Genomic DNA, 19011 nt, shown 5'->3' on the forward strand with positions numbered 1-19011 from the left:
CTCAGATTTGCAGACGACATCGCAATATTGGCAGAGAGTGAACAAGACCTCACAAATATTCTGAATAAGATGGAAGAGATTATGGGGAAGGAGTATAATATGAATATAAACAAAAGAAAAACTAAAGTTATGGCTTGCAACAAGGATGGAGACGCACATGCACGAATATCTGTAAACAATCAGATGATAGAGGAAGTCGGTGGGGAGTAAGATCACTAAGGACGGGCGAAGCAAGAGAGAGGGAGGCTGCAGAACTAACCAGGCAAAAAATGCATTCAATACGAAGAAAAGGCTATTGACCTCGGATAATATCAGAACTGAAGAAAAGAAAAGATTTGCCTCCTTTGAGATGTGGTGTTATAGAAAATACTGAAAATAAGAAGTGTGGATAAAGTTACCAATGCTGAAGTATGCAGAAGGTTAGGTGAGAACGGAAGCCTGTGGAAAATGTAGACTAAAAGAAGAGATGAACTGGTTGGCCACGCCTTACAACACGAAGGGCTGTTAAAAACCATTATAAAAGGAAATGTAGAAGGGAAGAGAAGTAGAGGAAGACCCCGACTACAGTACATAAAACAAATCATTGGCGATGTAGGCCGCCAGAGCTATCAAGAAATGAAAAGGAAGGTAGAAAGGAGATTGGAATGGAGAACTGCAAATCAATCTTAGGATTGAATACTTAAGAAGAAGAAGACATCTGTGAGTGGTGAAATTTCCTTCTCTTCATACAAACATATCCTGACTGACAAGTGCCACAGACTTATTCAATGTAATATAGAAAAATAGCATTGTGACATACAGCAAGGCAAATTATAGCTGGAAAGAGAGAGAAGATAAAATCCCAAGGAGAGTCATCAGCAACTTAGTATGTGCATTACATGTAATTTAAGAGTTTATATTTATTTTTTTATTTTGATAGCATATTTTGAAAATTTTTGGTGTATAAAATCTGTTATCTTCTCTTTACCCCTTCAAATGACAGAAATTTGTTTTCAAATATATACGAGAGCCAAAATGGGAATAATATGGCTGCAGTGATGTTTTCTGTCTAATGCCTTAAATATGAAAAGGTAAACTCTCTGGTTATCTTGTCTGCTGGTGTGAACACACTACACTCTAGGCTGGGGAGCCCAGTTTTCCAAAACTACAAGAATTTGACGCCTGTCACAAAAGAACAGAAGCAAGACCTTTTGAACTTTTGCAAAATGAGGCAATCCATGGGCAATGTGCCCAGCTTCTGACTGAGGACTTCCACAGACACACGTCACCCACAGTGAGCATATAAATGCTGAACTTAATATATGACAAAACCTTAAGTGTGGTTGATGACTTTCTTCATGACACTGATGAGTAATGAGTGTTTTCAGTGTCCATGTAACATAATTCTTAAAAGTACAATGATTATCAGAAACATCCCAAAGATAAAGACATACAGAGAGGAAACAATTTTGTACTTGCATCCTGATTTATTATGTCTATTTATAAGTAATAAATGTCTTTCACATTTTAATGTATGGAGTTTATTATTGTAAACGTTACTTCAGTGATATAAAATATGAGTGTTACTTTATTCTTGATATTATATATGTTTTTGTTACAAATATAGGATATGTCAAGCTTTAAGGTGTATTATCATATTCTCATTTGTTGTATTATAAATGCACACAAATTATTCAAGTACCGTATAGTATATGATAAACGAAATTTCATGCAAGTGGCATTTTGTACATGATCTTCTTCCAGTAGCAACTTCTGCCATCAAACTGACCTGCAACAACAGAATATCTGTATAAGATTATACAGGAGCATCGTGCCGTGAGGTTTATCTGAAACGTCACTGTTATCCATCTGTACAAAATCATTTACCTTAAATCTTGTAATAAATTCAATTGTGACCACTTCACTTTGTTGAATGTAAAAGTGACAAAATTAATGAAAGGTTAAAAACAGTTAAGAATGGTTGCTTTTGAACTCCAATCAAAATAGAAGCATCTTTGATTAAAACTGCGTGGCTTACCAATACACAATGTTAATTATGATTAAAATGTTAGAACATCCTGATGTAAATTCAAGTGGATTTTGAGTTGTCACTGTCGTATTGGCGCTCAGTTGATACTGCCACAGTGTGTATTTGAAAGGCTTGAGTTGCTACAGATGATATTTACGTGCGAATCTGGTATTCATGCTTTGCGTCATCAGATGTGTGATGGGGGTTCTAAGAGATTACACTTAGAATTTCCACCCGATATCTGACAAACCAAAACCAGAAAATCACAAAATCAACATTGTGTACTGAGCCAGCAGATGTCAATTCTTTCTCTGGAAGAATATTCCAAAATTCTTATTATTGATAGTATGGTGCTTGATGCTTTAAAATGCTCTGCCAGTATCTTATAATCGTAGCAATTCCAGTGATGTTGTTAAGAGTACCATTGTACTGTTAAAAATAAATAACTTTCCATTAAATGACTAAAGAATCTGTCCGGCAAGGAGCAAATAATGTAGGAGACTGCATTACCCACACCGAGTAAAATGCATGTAGCATCTTTGAACATTAAGCAAGTGAGTCAAAGCAAATTAAAGCCAGTCACAGTTGAGATATCAACTGATGAAGATACTGTTGTGCTGAGTGATGAGAATAATTTTTTACAGAAACTTTGGGGGCATCCTCTCAACCAAAAGTGTTATCACAGTGTCATTCTTTTATTCTTATAGGAGATTCAGCAATATGAAAACAGATTCCACAACTTTATACATTTGACTCAAGCCACTTCTCATTGTCTGTGGAATTTACTGGGCAGTCCATCAGGAAATTTGATACAAATTTTAAAAGAAGCATTTCACCAGAAGAGAAATTGCTGTCACTTCAAAGTAATATTTATACAAATACAGGAACAGTTTATCTTTTACTTTGAATTATTTACTTAAAATAATTGTACATGCTTATTAAAGTACAAGACACGAACATTTCACAAATTATAAATGATTGATTTAAATAAAAATAAAAAAAATGCAAGTATCCGTGATGTATTACCAGAATTCTGGTATGGTGTGGTTCTTGCAGCAGTAGGACTTCCGGGAGAATTTGCCATTAATGAGCAGGTGGAACGCTGCCTTGAAAAGGAATTACGCCATTGGAGCGGCTCCAGAACCTCACTGGTAATTAGAGTTTTTGAATTATGAATTTCAAAGCAGCTGAACCTCCTGTCCATCAGGACAACAATTTGGGGTACTGAGCATTATTTCTTTAAGCTATCTTTGTTTCTGTCAGGTTAATTTTTTGAAAAGTCAAATCCAGTTCATCTGGTTCTGGTGATTTTGACTTGGCACAAAGAAATTCTGACATTGGCCCTGTCAATTTATCTGCAACCAGATCAGAAGCCGTCATTCTTCTGATATTCTTCTGTGGTGAGTTTCTACTTCATTGTGTGTGTGTCAGGATCCACCTGGTTATAATATGTAACATTTTGGGTGTTTGTATATTCTGTCTGATTGCGTCTCCATTTTTCGATGTTGATTCAAAAAGTCATTTAGAAAACAGGATCTGCCAGATACCATCTGTTTCTTTTACCCTCTGAACCAGAGGGTAGTGTGATTTTGAAGGAGAGCCTACTCGGTTTTGCACTGCTTAAAGTATAAATATTATTATCAGATATTTTATTAGCATATAGGGAGATGTTTTATTACATCTTAGAAATGTAGTAGACCTGACATGTCAAAAGTCACATTACTAAAAAATATTAAAGAATTCAAAATTGTGAATAATTTTTTTAATTTACAGTAATTTATCTACTCCTAGTGTAATGACCGATGTCCGTCTCACTCGACTGTACGAGTGTGCAATTTATGTGATGCAGAGAAAATTGAAAATTAGCTCTGATGGCCATTGTCGTAGCAAGAAATTCAAACAAGGCTATGATGGGGTCTGGCGGAGTCTGGAATCACAATTTCGGTTTTGTCTTGGTGCATCTGGCAAGAATCTGGTTTCAGTCACTGCGAAGATTTTTTTTACATTTAAGTAACCTTACAAAAAAAAATTTAAACTCTACTCAATGTGATTTGCAAAGATAACGCTGCATCTGACTGTAGTATTATTCAACACAAAAGAGAATTTATTCAACTTTGACCGATCATTCTGTGCGAGTATTTTCATATTTATTTAACCTTTTTAATTATGGCAAATCCATTACCAGTTTCGACTAGGTGTCTCAACCACAGAAGAAATAAGATGGCTGTCTTCTGGGCTGTTGCGCCGTGCAGTTAGTAGAAATTTCCTGTTTTTCAAAAGTTACCGAAATGCACTCAACGTTTGCAGACAATATTTAAATTGTTTTAACTGGACCGTGGGCTCTGTTCCTTGGCGAAATTAAAACACGCAGGTAACATTAATGAATAACATAAACATACAATCAAAATACAGTTGTTCGATAGTAATTATCATTGGAATAAATACGATTTTCATGACACTTTGTACATCATTTTTTAAATACAAATATTACCAATCTTTCGTACCTGCTTTTTTATTTTATTATGTAATCACACACTGCTGTCCTTGCTTCTATATTCACAAGAAACATTCCTGCGTCTAAATCCATTTCGCAGATGGATTCGAGTAGACCACACTTGAAAAGTTCCGTTGCAGACAGTACATAAACAAAATAAAAGTAATGGACCAATTTCGGGGGTTCCCCGATCGCTGAACAACTGATTTAATATTTTTGATCAACATGACACAGCATGTTGGAACTGCAGTCCTTTCGAGATGAATTCTTGGACATTTTTCTTCATCTATCGGCTAAAATAAAAAGAGAACACTGATTTTCGAAAGCTGACTCTGCATCTGTGATTAGTTACGTTCATCGGAAAGAGTTAATACGAGGCCTTGTACCCTCATAGTTTCATCGACTCTCTCACCGACAAATCGGCTGAAAATGGTCGTCCATCTTCTGGTAGAACAGGTCTGGGCACGGCCGTGTCACTGACGGTCTACTATCCGAAGAATTCAGGTTAATTGGGAACTGATTTAACGTCAGAGCCTTTTCGTAAACTAAGCTTACCCGCCATGCGTCACAGATGCTCACGACACGACAGACACACATTTCGTATCTCACGTGGGCATCAGGAACACGGAGCACGCGTTATACGTCACAGGGAAACAGAGTCTTAAAATTATTTTGCAGGAATTTGCTCATACGGCCAGGTCAGTGAACAGTGTCTCCACAGTTTTCTTATTTGGATTCCCGTCATTAGTATTAAGGTTAGAAAGTTATAAAGTGATTCTGTTTATCAGTCTTTTGTCATACTTTTCCATCTGGTGACTTTTACTTTCATTGGTTTTAAAGTCGTGCCAACCTTATACGAACAGCTGTTGATTCATTTGTTTCATGGATTATAACAAGATCATTACTGATGTTTTGTGGCCGTACATGCTAATTTACAGCTTCGTACGAGGTGCGATCAGAAAGTTTCAAGACTGCGCCTATAAAAACGCGTACACCTAACTCAGGTATTAAATTCATCCATCACCCTCGAAGTAGTTCCCCTGGGAGTGAACACAACGATCCCAGCGCCGCTGCCAAGCCTGGAAGCATCCCTGGAAATCTTTCTTTGTCAGCCTGTCAAGCACCATCTGCGATTCTGCCTGAATCTCTTCTATCGTCTCAAATCTCCTTCCCTTTAGCTGAATTTTCATCTTTGGGAAGAGGAAGAAGTCACACGGAGCTTAGAAAGGAAGTTGGGGTCGGTTCTTGCAAGATCTCTGAGCTCCTGACAAACGAGAAGTCGATTCTGCTTCTGGTCCTCAGACAGGATGCGTCGCATGCGGAGTTCTTCCTTTAGAATCAGCTGACAGGTCCCATAGCCTATCCCAACAATGTCGCACAAGTCGTTGATGGTACGACGTCGATCTTCGTGAATGGCCTGCCGAATCTTCGTAACATTTTCGGGCGTTGTGCTCGAAGATGGTCGTCCAGAACGCTCGTCATCATCGACAGAGGTTCGGCCATTTTTAAAACGTGAATTCCACACAAAAGTTTGTGCACGACCCATTGCGGACTCCCCAAATGCTTGCTTTAGCATTTCATACGTTTCCGTAGCCGTTTTGGCGAGTCTTTGGCAAAATTTGATGCACACGCCATTCCGAAATCGCAGGAGGGTCGGTGTAATGCACTACCAAAACGCCCGTAACTAAGAAACAAATGCTAATTCGATGATGCCGGCTGGCACACTGATTCACTATGAATGTAGGCCGCACCCCCTAAAGGCAGAAGCTCGTACTACATCCAGTTCGCCCGCTATTGACACAGTCTTGAAACTTTCCGATCGCACCTCGTACGTCATTTGATGACGCACCTTCGTCAGAAATCTTTAAACAGCAGACAATAACTTGTATTTCCAGAAGTGCCTGTCGGCGTGATGAAACCTAATGAAGAATTAGTAATTAGCAGCTGAGGGCCGCGAGTCGCAACACCTGGACTAGAGTTCCGCAACCTTTTTGCAGCCACGGAACACTCAGACTCATCAAGACATATGACGGCACACGACAAAATTTCGCCTCGCGAAAAGGGGGTAAGAAACTATATAAATGACCATAAGTAGGTATCTGCAGGCATGTGAAAACAAAACAAAACGATTATTAATAAAACTAACTATGATGAACGCGGTTTTTTAATTGTAACGATGACGTTAGAATAATGAAACGATTTCTAATAAAAATTCGTAGTATCGGTGTGCCATAGGTTGCGAACACTCTCCTAGGCAAAAGTACGTATAATATAGTAGTAATGCATTTGTGTTGGCGACAGAACAGACTGTGCACTCTCTTATGGAGAACACAAAAATTAAATATGTATGCACACATGTCTCCTTTATAATAATTAGTGAAATTTTATCGCCCTGATGATGGAGGCAGAAAACATCTCTGAAATGTCGGCTAACTTCTACCAGACTACACGACTCATCAACCCAGAAGACAGTCATATTTATAAGAATTAGTTTTGAAATCGGACATTAAATGTGTTCACAATGGCTACACATGTGGATATGTGGTAGATGAGTTTTCGTGGCTTATTTAACGATGCTTTCAATAGCTCGGATTATGCAGCTCCTAGTGGTGTGATAATTTGTTAATAATGAATCGGAAGGAAGCGGTCGTGACCAAATTAATGTACTATTTCGGGATTTGTCTGTAGAGACTCAGGCAAATGGCATTTATCTCCAAACTTTAGAGTGGCTCACATCAGACCTGCTCTTTATGAACCCTGACAGCCAAGACACGTAGCACGCACGTACAGAGTTGGGCCAAATTCGATTTTTACGGATTTTCGGGCCTCAGAATTATACATGTAGAAAGTTTATTGAAACTCCACAGTACTTGATTAGAATTGCTACTAAGTTTGGTCTACTCTTCCGATCTGGTTCACACGTCCTTCCCATTTCCACGAGGCTCTACAGTTCTTGGCGAACCTTCGGTGTCTCTTCGTGAGGTTTCGAAACCGTTTTTCGGACACATGGACGGGGTTTCGGTCCATCGCGAGGTCTCTACTTACACAGAGCAATACAGCACAGAAAGACCCAGGCCTTGAGTGGGATTCAAGCCCGAGATCCCAGTGTCAGAGCTTCAAACACCCATGAACAACAGCTGTGACAGGCAATTCACATTTTCTCGATGTTTTTAATAAAGCCAGTCATCAGTGAGATATCTGATGCTGCTCTCGACTGAATAATACTTCCGGTTTCATCTCACGCCCAACGCGTAGAATACGATTAAGCTGAGAATCGATTTCTTTCGATCAGTCGTATAATCATCGACTTTAACAGTGAGTTAGTTACACAACACAAATGTAGTTTTATTACAGTTATGACAACATTATAAATGTAAAAACTTAACTACTTTATAAGACACGTTGACAGTTGAAGTACATTTTTCGCCCTGCTGCACATTAAAACAAAATGAAATTTGGTCCAGATCTATCACACACTGGAGAACAAGTTAGCAAAGTTCGTACATGCATTCATTTTACCTGCAAGTTGTACTCAACTCTTCCACACTGTCTGGCACGTACCGAAGGTGTCCAACTTCTGACCACCTGGACATTTGCGTCTCGGAGTATTTATGATCCTGTCCACACTTATGTTTACCGGCGGCTTTTTGGTTGTCAGATCGTCTGTCGAAATGTCGTTCACTTCAAACTTTTCAGGTACCTGAAGCTCTTCGAGGCCAGCGTGATAAATCACGTCGATGAAATTTATGCGATAAACGCTCTGAATGTGTTGTGCTTCGTGGTTTCGGTCTGTCTGCTCAACGTCAGATTTGGAAAGTTTATTCAAGGAACCATGATTATTTTCTGAAATTTCATTACTAGCATAATTCGTATTTCTGTACCGAGATAACCCGAAACTTCTTGAATTCGCTGGAATAAGCAAGCAACCGAGTATAATCGTGAGAGCTAGAACAGCACTTTTTGCAGAACGACTTGAAAACATCTTACCTCAGTTATTTATAATTCACAACTGCGAATGTGCAGTTTCTTAAAAGGATGTCGTCGCATTACAGGAAACTAACCAAAGAAGGAAGCTACATCCGTATTAATGTGCGGGTTTGTGGTATTTACTTCAAGACTTTATCTAAGCCAAGTGTCCTGCTTCAAAACACAAACCAATCTGTAATCAACCACGGGAATATGTTCCTGAAAAACACCGCGGTTGGCAAGACCAACTTCAATCGTCATAACCGCCCTGATGATGGAGGCAGCAAGGACCTCTGAAATACTGGTGAACTTCTACCGGACTACATGGCGCTACAATCCAAAAGTCAGCCATCTTCCTGCTGTTAAGATTAATAACTTTCCTAATGGTAATATATTCCTGATAATGGGAAAATTTCTTACATAAATTCCAAATTAGTCCTCCATCTTGCACCCACTCCCTCAATCCATGGTGAAGGAAATTCTTTGGAAACTCGATTGTTACTCGCCTTGTCAAAGAGTAGCCTACTTCCTTAAAGGAATCCGAAAGTTCATCACCGTGTTCACAAAAGCCCGCCACCGGATTCTATCCTGGGCTAGCTGCATCCAGTTTGCTCCATCGATTCTTATCTCCCTGAGGTCCATCATAACTCTAACCTCCACCTGTGTCTAGGTCTTCCAGAATTCAGATGCCGAGACTTGATCACACACTTTCTTTGTCCTGCATTTACGTATTTCTAGACCAACATACCTAGTACTAGTAGCCCTTACCCGGTGTCCTCCGTGAGCGATTAAGTGCGAGCGGTGCGATTTGCGTGGGTGAAGCGGAAATATCAAACTGGCTGTTTGTATGGCGCTGTCCTAGGTTACAGCGAATCAGTCAAGAGAGTAGAGCGGCCGGATTCCGAGATCAAATATTTTGATATTTTCGCGCAGGTCGCTGCGCTGGCCAGTTAGGCGCATGCGCAGATAAGCTCTGACCGTGCAGTACACTGAAGTTGCATGCGCAGGAAGGCCGTGTGTTTCTCTCACGCAGGACACAACAAGCGATTCCCTTATGTCATATGACACCCCATGCTGCTTATCCAGCTCGCTTCTTATCGCTTACCTAGGACATTGCCTTAAGAGTGTTTCTGTGTTCGCTTTTATAGTATTTATATTATTGCCCAGAAGATTAATATCACCAGCACAGACCAAAAACTGATGTGTCCCATTCAACTTCAAACCTCCCTGATTTTTTTGGACGTTCCTGATTGCATATTCTAAGGCAAAATTGAAAAGCAGCGGTGATAAAGCATCTCCCTGTTTCAGACCATTTTGAATAAGAAATATATCGGACAAATGTTCACCTACACGAATTTTGCTAGAGGTCTCACCTAAACACGTTTAAATTATCCTGACTAAGCTTGTTAGTTACACCAAATTTAAGCAAAATATTGCCAATAGCTTCTATTTTGAATGGGTCATAGACTTTCTTAAAGTCTATAAATATTTGATATACTGTCCCATTGTACTCCCACTTTTTATATAGTGTGTGGCGAATGTAGAAAATTTCATCAGTTGTAGATCTGTCACTACCCAACTCACAGTGATGATGCCCAATAATTTCGTTGGCATATGGGGCTAGCCCCCCAGAAGAATGATGAATACAATTTTATAGGCAGATGATAAGAGGGAGATTTATCGACAATTATTACAATCAATCTCGACGCTCTTCTTATGAATTGGTACAATAATAGATTCCTTCCACTGCTTTGGCATGTCCTCCTTATTCCATTTAAAGCAAATAACTTTGTTTATCTCAGAACGTAACGTATCGTCTCCTGCGTTGATAAGTTTCGTGGAATGTGATTCGTACTAGACTAGGCTAATCAACTTACAACACAGTGACATGGAAATCTGTGTCACTTACCTCACTTTACTCCCAGACGATCCTACATATTCCTAGTCCATCCTTCTTCATGCCCGGAGGACAGCGCTGTGGTTTCCAGTGGCCCTTCCACCCTACAAATGATTTTATTCTCTTTGGAGCTGCAGGGACAATGGTCCTTACGTCTGTCTTGTCCCGCCACTGTTTCTCATCTGAGCGGTGCTGGAAAGCCCCAGCAGCCAGAATGCAGAGGATCACGAGCGCCAGACATCTCGTGAACACTTGAATCTTCTCCATTGTCTCGCGTCGTCCGTACAATGCAGTGATGACTTCGCGACGCTCGGGGGTTTTATATAGGCAAATGGCGTCTCTGCCACGTCTCCCCGAAGACACTTCTCCCGCCGCCTCACAAACATAAACATTTGTCTTTAGGTCGTCCTGAGGTAATTCTTAGAATAAGATTATATTTTTATTTTTCGTGAAATTCCAGTCGACGTCGAAATGAATGGAGCCAACTAATCGATAAATCGGCGATGTACAATCACGAATTTTTTTTTGTCTTTGCAGGATCTTCAAAGTTTTTTGATCTTCTAGGATGTGATCGTTTGACGTCACATGAACATACGGCCATACATTACTGTTAATATGTTTATTTTCGTGAGAAGAATGTGACGTTCTTCAGCCAGCATTGGCCCTCACTGTGTTATGTCAGCTGCAGCCTGCCAACTGAGCGGCAAGAGAACCCTGACGTATTATTTCTTGTGCTGTGTTGTCTCCTCTCGGTTTCACGAACAGTCACCCTCCCGATCAAACACATGTCGCTAATGCAGACTCCAAAATATCAGAAAGTCTCAAATGTAAGTTCAAAGGTCTTCAGAAACTTTTGTTCCCATCGCTGAAATCGCAATTGGCTAATTCACTGCCTTTGTCAAACTTCGTTCGCATTGTAATTAAGGGCCACTGGAGAGGTAACCGATACAACATTTTATGTTTCTAAACTAAACAGAACTCAGGATCAGGAATTCTGACGTTCGAAGGGGCCAACAGAATGTAACCACGTAACAGAAAGCTAAGGGTTTATTCTTTCGAAAGGGCAAGACGTCGGCTCTTGGTAGGTTACACCATTCTTGTGTACGAAACGCATTGCTGGAAATGACAAACATTGCCTTATAAACAAAAATTTGGGTTACGCTTACGTTAACGGGGGGTTTGTCTTTGCTGAAGGCCTGGCATGTTCAAACTAAGGCGTGTTGCTATTTGTGTGAGGTGATCAGGCAATTTATCGTTTGCGAAAGGAACTTTAGTTGGATGGATGTCTGGGATTTGAACCCAGAGGGATGAGATCACTTTGACTTCGCGACTTTGGGGAGGGGGGTTATTTTGACCCCCTTTTGAATAAAACCCTGACATTTTTAAAGCCCAGTATGAAGTACGAATTAGCCTATAAAATGCCCGAGTCACTGGCCAGTCCCTTGTTAGAGGACAAATTTCCTGATGCGAGCATCCTCCCATCAGTAAGATGAGCCCCCAGTCTCGACGAGTTAAGGCCTTCAGCCTATACAACAATCCTGTTAGCGTAAGAATATCTGAAGTTTTCGTTTACGATTTGTAACTTTCATTTGGAGAAAGTTTCGCAAAGCAAATATGAAACAAAATGCAAGCAAATGAAATTCTTTACAGTCTACTGCACGCATGCGCTGTAATTGACATTGTAGTAATAAATGAACTGAAGATTACTGATGCCTGAGGACTGCGGGTTCCAACTTGTTCGTTGGCTTGATCTATAGACATTTTGGTAGGACTCCTTGGATGGGGGATCGGCCCGTCGCAAGGCCTGTGCCTATTTACAGGAGAGCACGACAGAGAAAAACGCGTACAAACATCCATGGCTTGAGTGGGATTCGAACCCACGGTCCCAGGGGCACAAGGCCCACGCCTCAGACCGCGCGGCCACGCATTTGGAACACAGCAGCTAAATGAAAGAGTTGGCTGACCTGCGCACGTGACTTCCCTCACTTTCATGGTCGTCAGTGTACAAAGCATCTTACAGGTGGGCCTGCTACCCTGAGCGCTTCTGAAATGCGTCATATTATGCAGTTGGAAGGTCGTCGTCGTAAAAACCGAAGAATCAAATATATTCATCTATTGATGTTTTCTGAGTTGTGACGACGTGTGTTTGTTATGTGGTCTGAAGGTAAGTAATTCTGTCCGATTCCAGTCTCATCGCCATTTCCTGCTCCGGAAGTCGCTATCTGAGAATTACAGATTCAAGACGAGGCAACCAGTGATACATGAGCGTTATTTATCTTGGTAAAAGAAACGAAGGCAAATAATTACAGAATTAAACTACACGCGAGTTTTCTGATATGTAGACGCCACTACGCAGAAACTACGGATGACGTAATAACCGTCTTCCTCTTAGTTGACAGTTGGCACTACTGGCCGGACGACCGAGTTTGATTCCAGGCGTGGACAGGAAATTGTTTGGCTTTGTGCCTTCGCCCGGTCTGACCACCACGCAGATCCGAGACGGGGTTCCTGAGGCTACGAGGTACGCGGTACTTAGTGGGCGTAGGCACAACATTGCCTTCTACTTAATGTTCTAAGGTGTTCCGGAAGTTGCGAAATGTGTTCATTGTTTCACGACGATCTGTGCTGCAGTGCATAATAACGACAGGGGCAGGAAGAGTTGACGTCAGACTCTGCAGACCGGAACTTGCGATGTTCGTTTGTTTGTGAGTAAGTGCATTGTTCTTATTTGTATTTAAATAGGAATCTCGAACGGACTGAACCCTCTACGTGAAATTTGTAAACGATGGTGGAGAATTATGTGTTGTCAGGATAAAGGAGTCTGTGTCCTAGAGCCTCGGGAAGAAAAATCCCTGCTCTCTGAAAGAACCACATGTGCTGATTCCTCCAAAAGTTTGCATGAAATAAGTGTTCATAATTTGGTTAAAATTTTTGGACGTCCGTCCCTTTACCCTGACACAGGCGAAATGTATTAAGTATCAACACAAAACGTCGTTCTTCTGAGTTGTAACACCGTGTAGACTTTGAGGTCCACGCCCAAATTTCGGAAATATACTATCTCGATTAAGTCGGGATTATATCATCACAGGATGCTTCATAAAAAGATGGTGGCTCGAAAGGAACTTTTTATAACATGTATCAACACAAAAGGCGAATTTCCTTTTAAAATTATCGAAACGAACCTGTTATCGAAATTTTTTATCTTTAACCCTTCTCGGGTGGGCGACGTATCGGTACGTCCTGGCATTTAAATTCCCGGTCTGCTGTTAAGCCTAATTTCAAAAGCCCATAATTATGGAAATAATAACGACTGATATATGATGTTTGTAGTTGATCTGGTGTGGAAGAAATGCTCTTTCTGATCATGTATTGGCAACGTCGCATTCTTCGTTCTCTAAAGGCTAGTCTGCGAATAAATGCGTGACGTAAGAGGTTACACAATCTTCCACTAAACACTCATTCTCTCAGTCTCATATGACACGATAACTGCTCCAGCGAAGGAGAGAGGAAAAAAAATTATCTGAAACGGTCAAGGGGCTCCATAATATATATATAGATATACCATTATGTTTATCTGTGTCTTCCAATATCAACAATTTTAGCACCCCTATACTCAGAAGTCTATAATCAGAAGAGTTCTTAGAAAGAGACGGTTATAACTGCTAAGTATGACGCATATATGTGGCCTTCAGTTCGCTGTCAGAATATCAGCTGGCGCAGACATATTTACTCCGGCGTATTATTGACACAGGAAAGAAATTCAATGCCTCAAAGACATTGCGTCATGTGCAGGAACCGCTAGAAAAAGATAAAATCTATGTATTTGGGTAGTGTTGACGTTTCAATAATTTATATACAACACTCAACGTCTAATCGACTATTAGCATTCCTCACACACAGGATGTTCATATTATACGCTGAAATTATAAAACCATCTTTTAAGAGGGTTTCAGTAAAGAATTGATCATTATATGTTATATAGTTCAAACGTTATGATAAATAAAGTGTTTTAGAGCAAAATTTAAATGGCCACCACTCCTCGCCAAGCAGCGCGGAATTTAAATTACCGCTTAGAAGGGTTAATATTGTTTTGATTACGTGTTTTGTCTGAAATGTTAAATAACTTGCGGAAAATGTTACTGATATAAACATCTGATTATTATATTGGGGTTCAGAGAAGACAGTTCCGTCTCTCTGCAGTTTTATCTCCGACTTTCAGTGAGAAGATGAAAATAAACTTATCGATTAAATTACTATGCAGACTCCTTTCCTACCCCTGGTATTTTATTAAACTGCATTATTTTAATTCAACGGTGATTGATCGTTGTAAATTTTTATAATATTTAAAGTAATTTCCTTTCTGACACCTAATACAGACTTCGCAGTTCTCCCATTAGAAGACTGAAATAATTTTAGATTTCTAAACGTGACTGTTGTGTGTTCTTGAGCAGACAGGGATCCCTATGTCGTAGTTATACAGCAGTTAAAGAGCCCCTTCACGTGGAATATTAATTGCGTAATATCGGGTTTGCGCAGTTACTGAATGTTTGCGTAATGATTGGAGTGAAATTGAGCTAGTTTGCAACACAGCGCAAATAGACTTGCATCAACTTTTTTTCGTTCCTTCTAGTGTGAATATTACGCACTAGCTTTTCAGTTCTAATTCTGCCGTAATGGCGGACTCCAGGAAGTTTGGAGTTCATGATTGAATTATTTTCATGTATGTCGTAGTTCACCAGTGTTTGCCTTTGCAGTTGCGAATTTCAGATCTTCAAATGCTTGTCCAGAACCAAGAAAGCGTAGAGTAACGGGAAATCTTTGGTCAGTTGGGAGTAGAAGTCTGGGATCGGGCCTGTTTCAGATTAGAGCGATCAAATGAAAAGTATAATATTTCTCGGGCCAGTGCTTTTACGCAGAAAGCTGTTATCTTGTGCTCGTGACACAGTCGAGCTCCGGAAACAAATCCCGTCGACTTGATTTCCTCAGGGATTCCACTAGCTGCCTCCTCCCATCAACGCTTCGACACAACACCTTACAAATCCTGTGTCCGACAACTTTGCACAGTTCCTCAAACGTCGAAATAAACCCACATGTTCCTGGGTCGAAGTTAAATAGTTTATTTAAGGATTACAAGCATTTGGCATTAAAATATACATGTATTGATCATGCGATAGTCAGGGCAGATTGTAAATAGATCGGGTTACATTCGGGCTGGATTAAAAGGAAGTCGGGCTTAGGTGGGATACGGGTAATATATTTGAAGAAGCCTGGTACGTAACAAATGTTTTCCGACGACTGAAAATCGAGAACGTCTGGAAAAAAATGCATACAGAATTTTAAGTTAGAAGATCGTGTTACGGACTGACAGTGAACATACCGCTATTCAGTAAAATCCGTGGCAGGTTAGAACAGTGGTGCGTCGTGACTGGTGTGGACATGGCGGATGTAGTGTGGATGCAGCGGTGTGTGCAGAACTTTGGCAGGAGCACATCTTATTTTCCGCGATCTTGCATCAGAATTGCCCTGCGGAAGATCCAAGTACCAGGCGTCCAGTCGGCCGAGATACCCAGCAGATTGAGGGCTTGCGGCTTCAGACTGATGAATCGCTGGGCAACTAGACACAGCTGTTATAACGAGAGCAACTACTAAACCCAGATGGATTTGCCTTGTCAACGCCTCGTGATCAAAGTTCTTCCAAAAGTACATTGCACCAACTGAACAGTAGAACACGAGTCTTTGTTCGTGTGGCAGCTAGATGCGTTGCCCTCACAATTCTGATGTGTCCGGCATTTGCAAAGAAGTTTACACGTATAAAACAATACTTTGCTTGCAGTTGCATAAGCATAATTATGTTACTGACGCTTCGAAACCAACTGGACGTCCAAAACAATCGACAAGCAAATTAAACACGCGTGCATTATTTACCGTGAAAACTGCTAACTCTTGTTCGGAGCTCAGGAAAAATATTTTGTATTTACTTAAGCCATCCGATGCAATTACCAGACTCACGCCTGGGCCGTAGCTAAGGCGGATAGGTCGTCGGCTTCTCACCGCGAAGGCATTGGTTCATTTCCAGATCAGTCGAACAAACAAACAAATGAAGAGGGTAGGGACTGGCATGGAGAACATGAACGCTCTTAGCACAAGATGCCTTAAATGATTCACTTCTGTAAACGGAACACGGACATTTTATTTTGAAGTGTCAATACAAAAGCAGGGAGAGACTTTTTAAAACTTTCAATGGATGATAGTTTACAAAACAAATAGAATTATGATAGGCTAATGGCTTTAGCGTTACGTCAACAAATCTAAGCGTCAGAACATAAGCATCGCAACGTTTAAAAATCCATTTGGATTTATTCTGAGTGGATTTGGCCAGTGTCTGGTGGTTCGAACAGTTAGGACGAGGCTTTGACTAAATGAATACGTCGTATGGCGCTGAACGATTTGGAAGATAAAATTCAGTGCCAGGTACAGATCGAAAAGAGTTTCGTAGCTTTTAAGAAATTGGATAATGTTGTGGGCGTGATGTGGCCTTGATAAGGTATTAAGAACAACATCAAAAGTTTAGCCAGAGAGGGTCTTAGACACTAGGAGTAAAAACACTGCAGGCTTTAAAGTTTTTTACAGAATGAAGCAGGTTATAGTGGGCAGTGGGCACAGAAGTGCAAGTCAAATGAATGGACATTGTGATGTTGGTATCAGTGGAAGACAGAGAAAGAAAGATAAAATTAATGAGACGAAAACAGAAAATACGTATCTGTATTTCAGATAAGCAAGTGGCTGTATCATGCTCTCGTATTCTCGCAAGTTCTTAAATATGTCGAAGAGTGACGTTGATTATGTTACGCTGGTCGAAACACACGCTGGAGTACAGTCGACTTGTGAACGTTTCAGTAGTCGGGCATTGATCGGATTCAAACACGCGGGGGTGCAGCTTTCTACCAAACAATTAAGAATCCCGCCTGATATGTAAGAACGTAAAGATTAAGATGTATAAATCTGTTATTTTATCTCCTGTTTTGTATGGTTGTGCAAGGGAAGAAGAAGGAAAACACAGACTGGGGGGTGTCAGACAAGGGAACAAGATTTGTATATGAAACATGTGAAGTAGCAGGAGGTAAATATTTATAATTTGTTGGCTTCTCCAAATATTATCAGAGTAATTAAATCAAGGACGGTTTGATAGGTCGGACATATGCAGACGTCAGGACCAAACTGTGCGTCTTGCCTACGTCACCACCTTGCGGGTTAAATTGAAACAAACGCATATACAATGCGAACCAAAGACATTGATTGCCGACTCAGGAACTGAGACATTGCCGCTGGGAAATAATGTTTTTAGTGTGGATAATACATGCTTCCTTACATACTGCCCCCCCCCCCCCCCAACCACTTTCACTGATCGCCCTGTCTTCTAGATCAGTGGTATTCAACCTGGGGTACGCGAAGATATCTTAAGGGGTACGTGAAATTTAAAAAATATATATATTATTTTATGATAAACACTGAATTATCAGTAATGTAATTTATTTAATTTATTTTAGATGTAGATTATATACTATGTATAACTTGAATTACACACCAACAACTTTGGGGGTACAAAGTTGAAGAGAAATTATATCTGGGGGTACGTGAACAAAAAAGGTTGAATACCACTGACATAGTCCACAGTTCGACTGATTTTCACCGCACACCGCGAAGTGAGACATGCAGTTTATGAATGTTACGTCACTCGGAGTTGGCTTCTGCTGTTACCCAGACAGCATCTTTAAGCGCCCCCACATACAAAGCGTACCCCAAATTTCAAAATCTTTCCACACATCAACTGCTAAGAGTATTTTGAATATTTTATAAATTAACGAAACAAGTATGGATATATTAAAAGTTGTTATAGTGAATTCAGTGGATTTTTACTTGCAATTTCTATGTATGGATATAAATAAGGCATAGTCAATTTTTAGAGGAAAAGTGCGCACTGTATTGGCTAAAAAACAGAGTATTTTATTTTTAAAACAGTCTCAGGTATCTAAATATCAATTGCAGTCAACGTAACGTCTGTTCCAATGAAATGCAGTTCACAGAAACAGCAGTAGTGTCATTGTCTAAGCGTTATTCACGTGTTAAAGCGTTTCCCGACACATGGCACGTGTCTCACTAGGCTTAGAAGTACGTCGATTTGTGCAGATCGATGTTTTGTTCGGTGTGGTGTAAGTATGGATGCGCGTAGGGGACTGGCACTCCGAGGGGCAGCTGTGGCGGCTGAGGCGCCTTCATCAGGAGGGGCGTGTGCAGCAACCTCTGCGGGATGTCCAATCCGTACTCCAAGTGGTTCGTGGGTTCTTGAACGTACGGATGCAAAATACTTCCGTAAGTGTGCGCTCCTCCGTACACATTCGCTGAGCCTTGCGCGCCGCTGTGTGCCTCTGGGAACTGGAACGGAGGTAGTTGTTGGTGAGGTGCCTGTCCGGAGGCCGCATAACTCTGACCTAATCCGAAACCGTAGGGACCGTAAGCGTAGGGTTGAATCTGGTAGTTCATCGGCGAGCAGGGAACAACGCACAGCTCCGACATCTTGTTCCATTCCGACCTGAGATTCGCTGCGGCTGGTGGACTTTGAGATAAATACGAAGGGGCCTGACCAGC

General features: G+C 40.7%; 1 protein-coding gene across 2 annotated transcripts in view; it reads left to right on the plus strand.

Moving 5' to 3' along the window:
- Positions 1 to 12937: 12937 nt before the first annotated feature.
- LOC110837195 (uncharacterized) overlaps positions 12938 to 19011 on the plus strand; it is a 76268-nt gene continuing 70194 nt past the window's right edge. The window contains exon 1 of one of the 2 annotated variants that reach the window (XM_022079072.2): positions 12938 to 13074. Coding sequence is in view for 1 of the 2 variants with exons in the window: in XM_022079070.2 (XP_021934762.1) it covers positions 13057 to 13070 (14 nt within the window). In the remaining variant the exon portion in view is untranslated. The remainder of the gene's footprint in view (positions 13075 to 19011) is intronic. The other variant, XM_022079070.2, reaches the window with a different exon arrangement.

Source organism: Zootermopsis nevadensis, unplaced genomic scaffold, assembly GCF_977971745.1.
Source record: "Zootermopsis nevadensis isolate Lab colony 2312 unplaced genomic scaffold, Znev_1.0 Znev_ptg000011l, whole genome shotgun sequence".
Classification (NCBI taxonomy): domain Eukaryota; kingdom Metazoa; phylum Arthropoda; class Insecta; order Blattodea; family Termopsidae; genus Zootermopsis; species Zootermopsis nevadensis.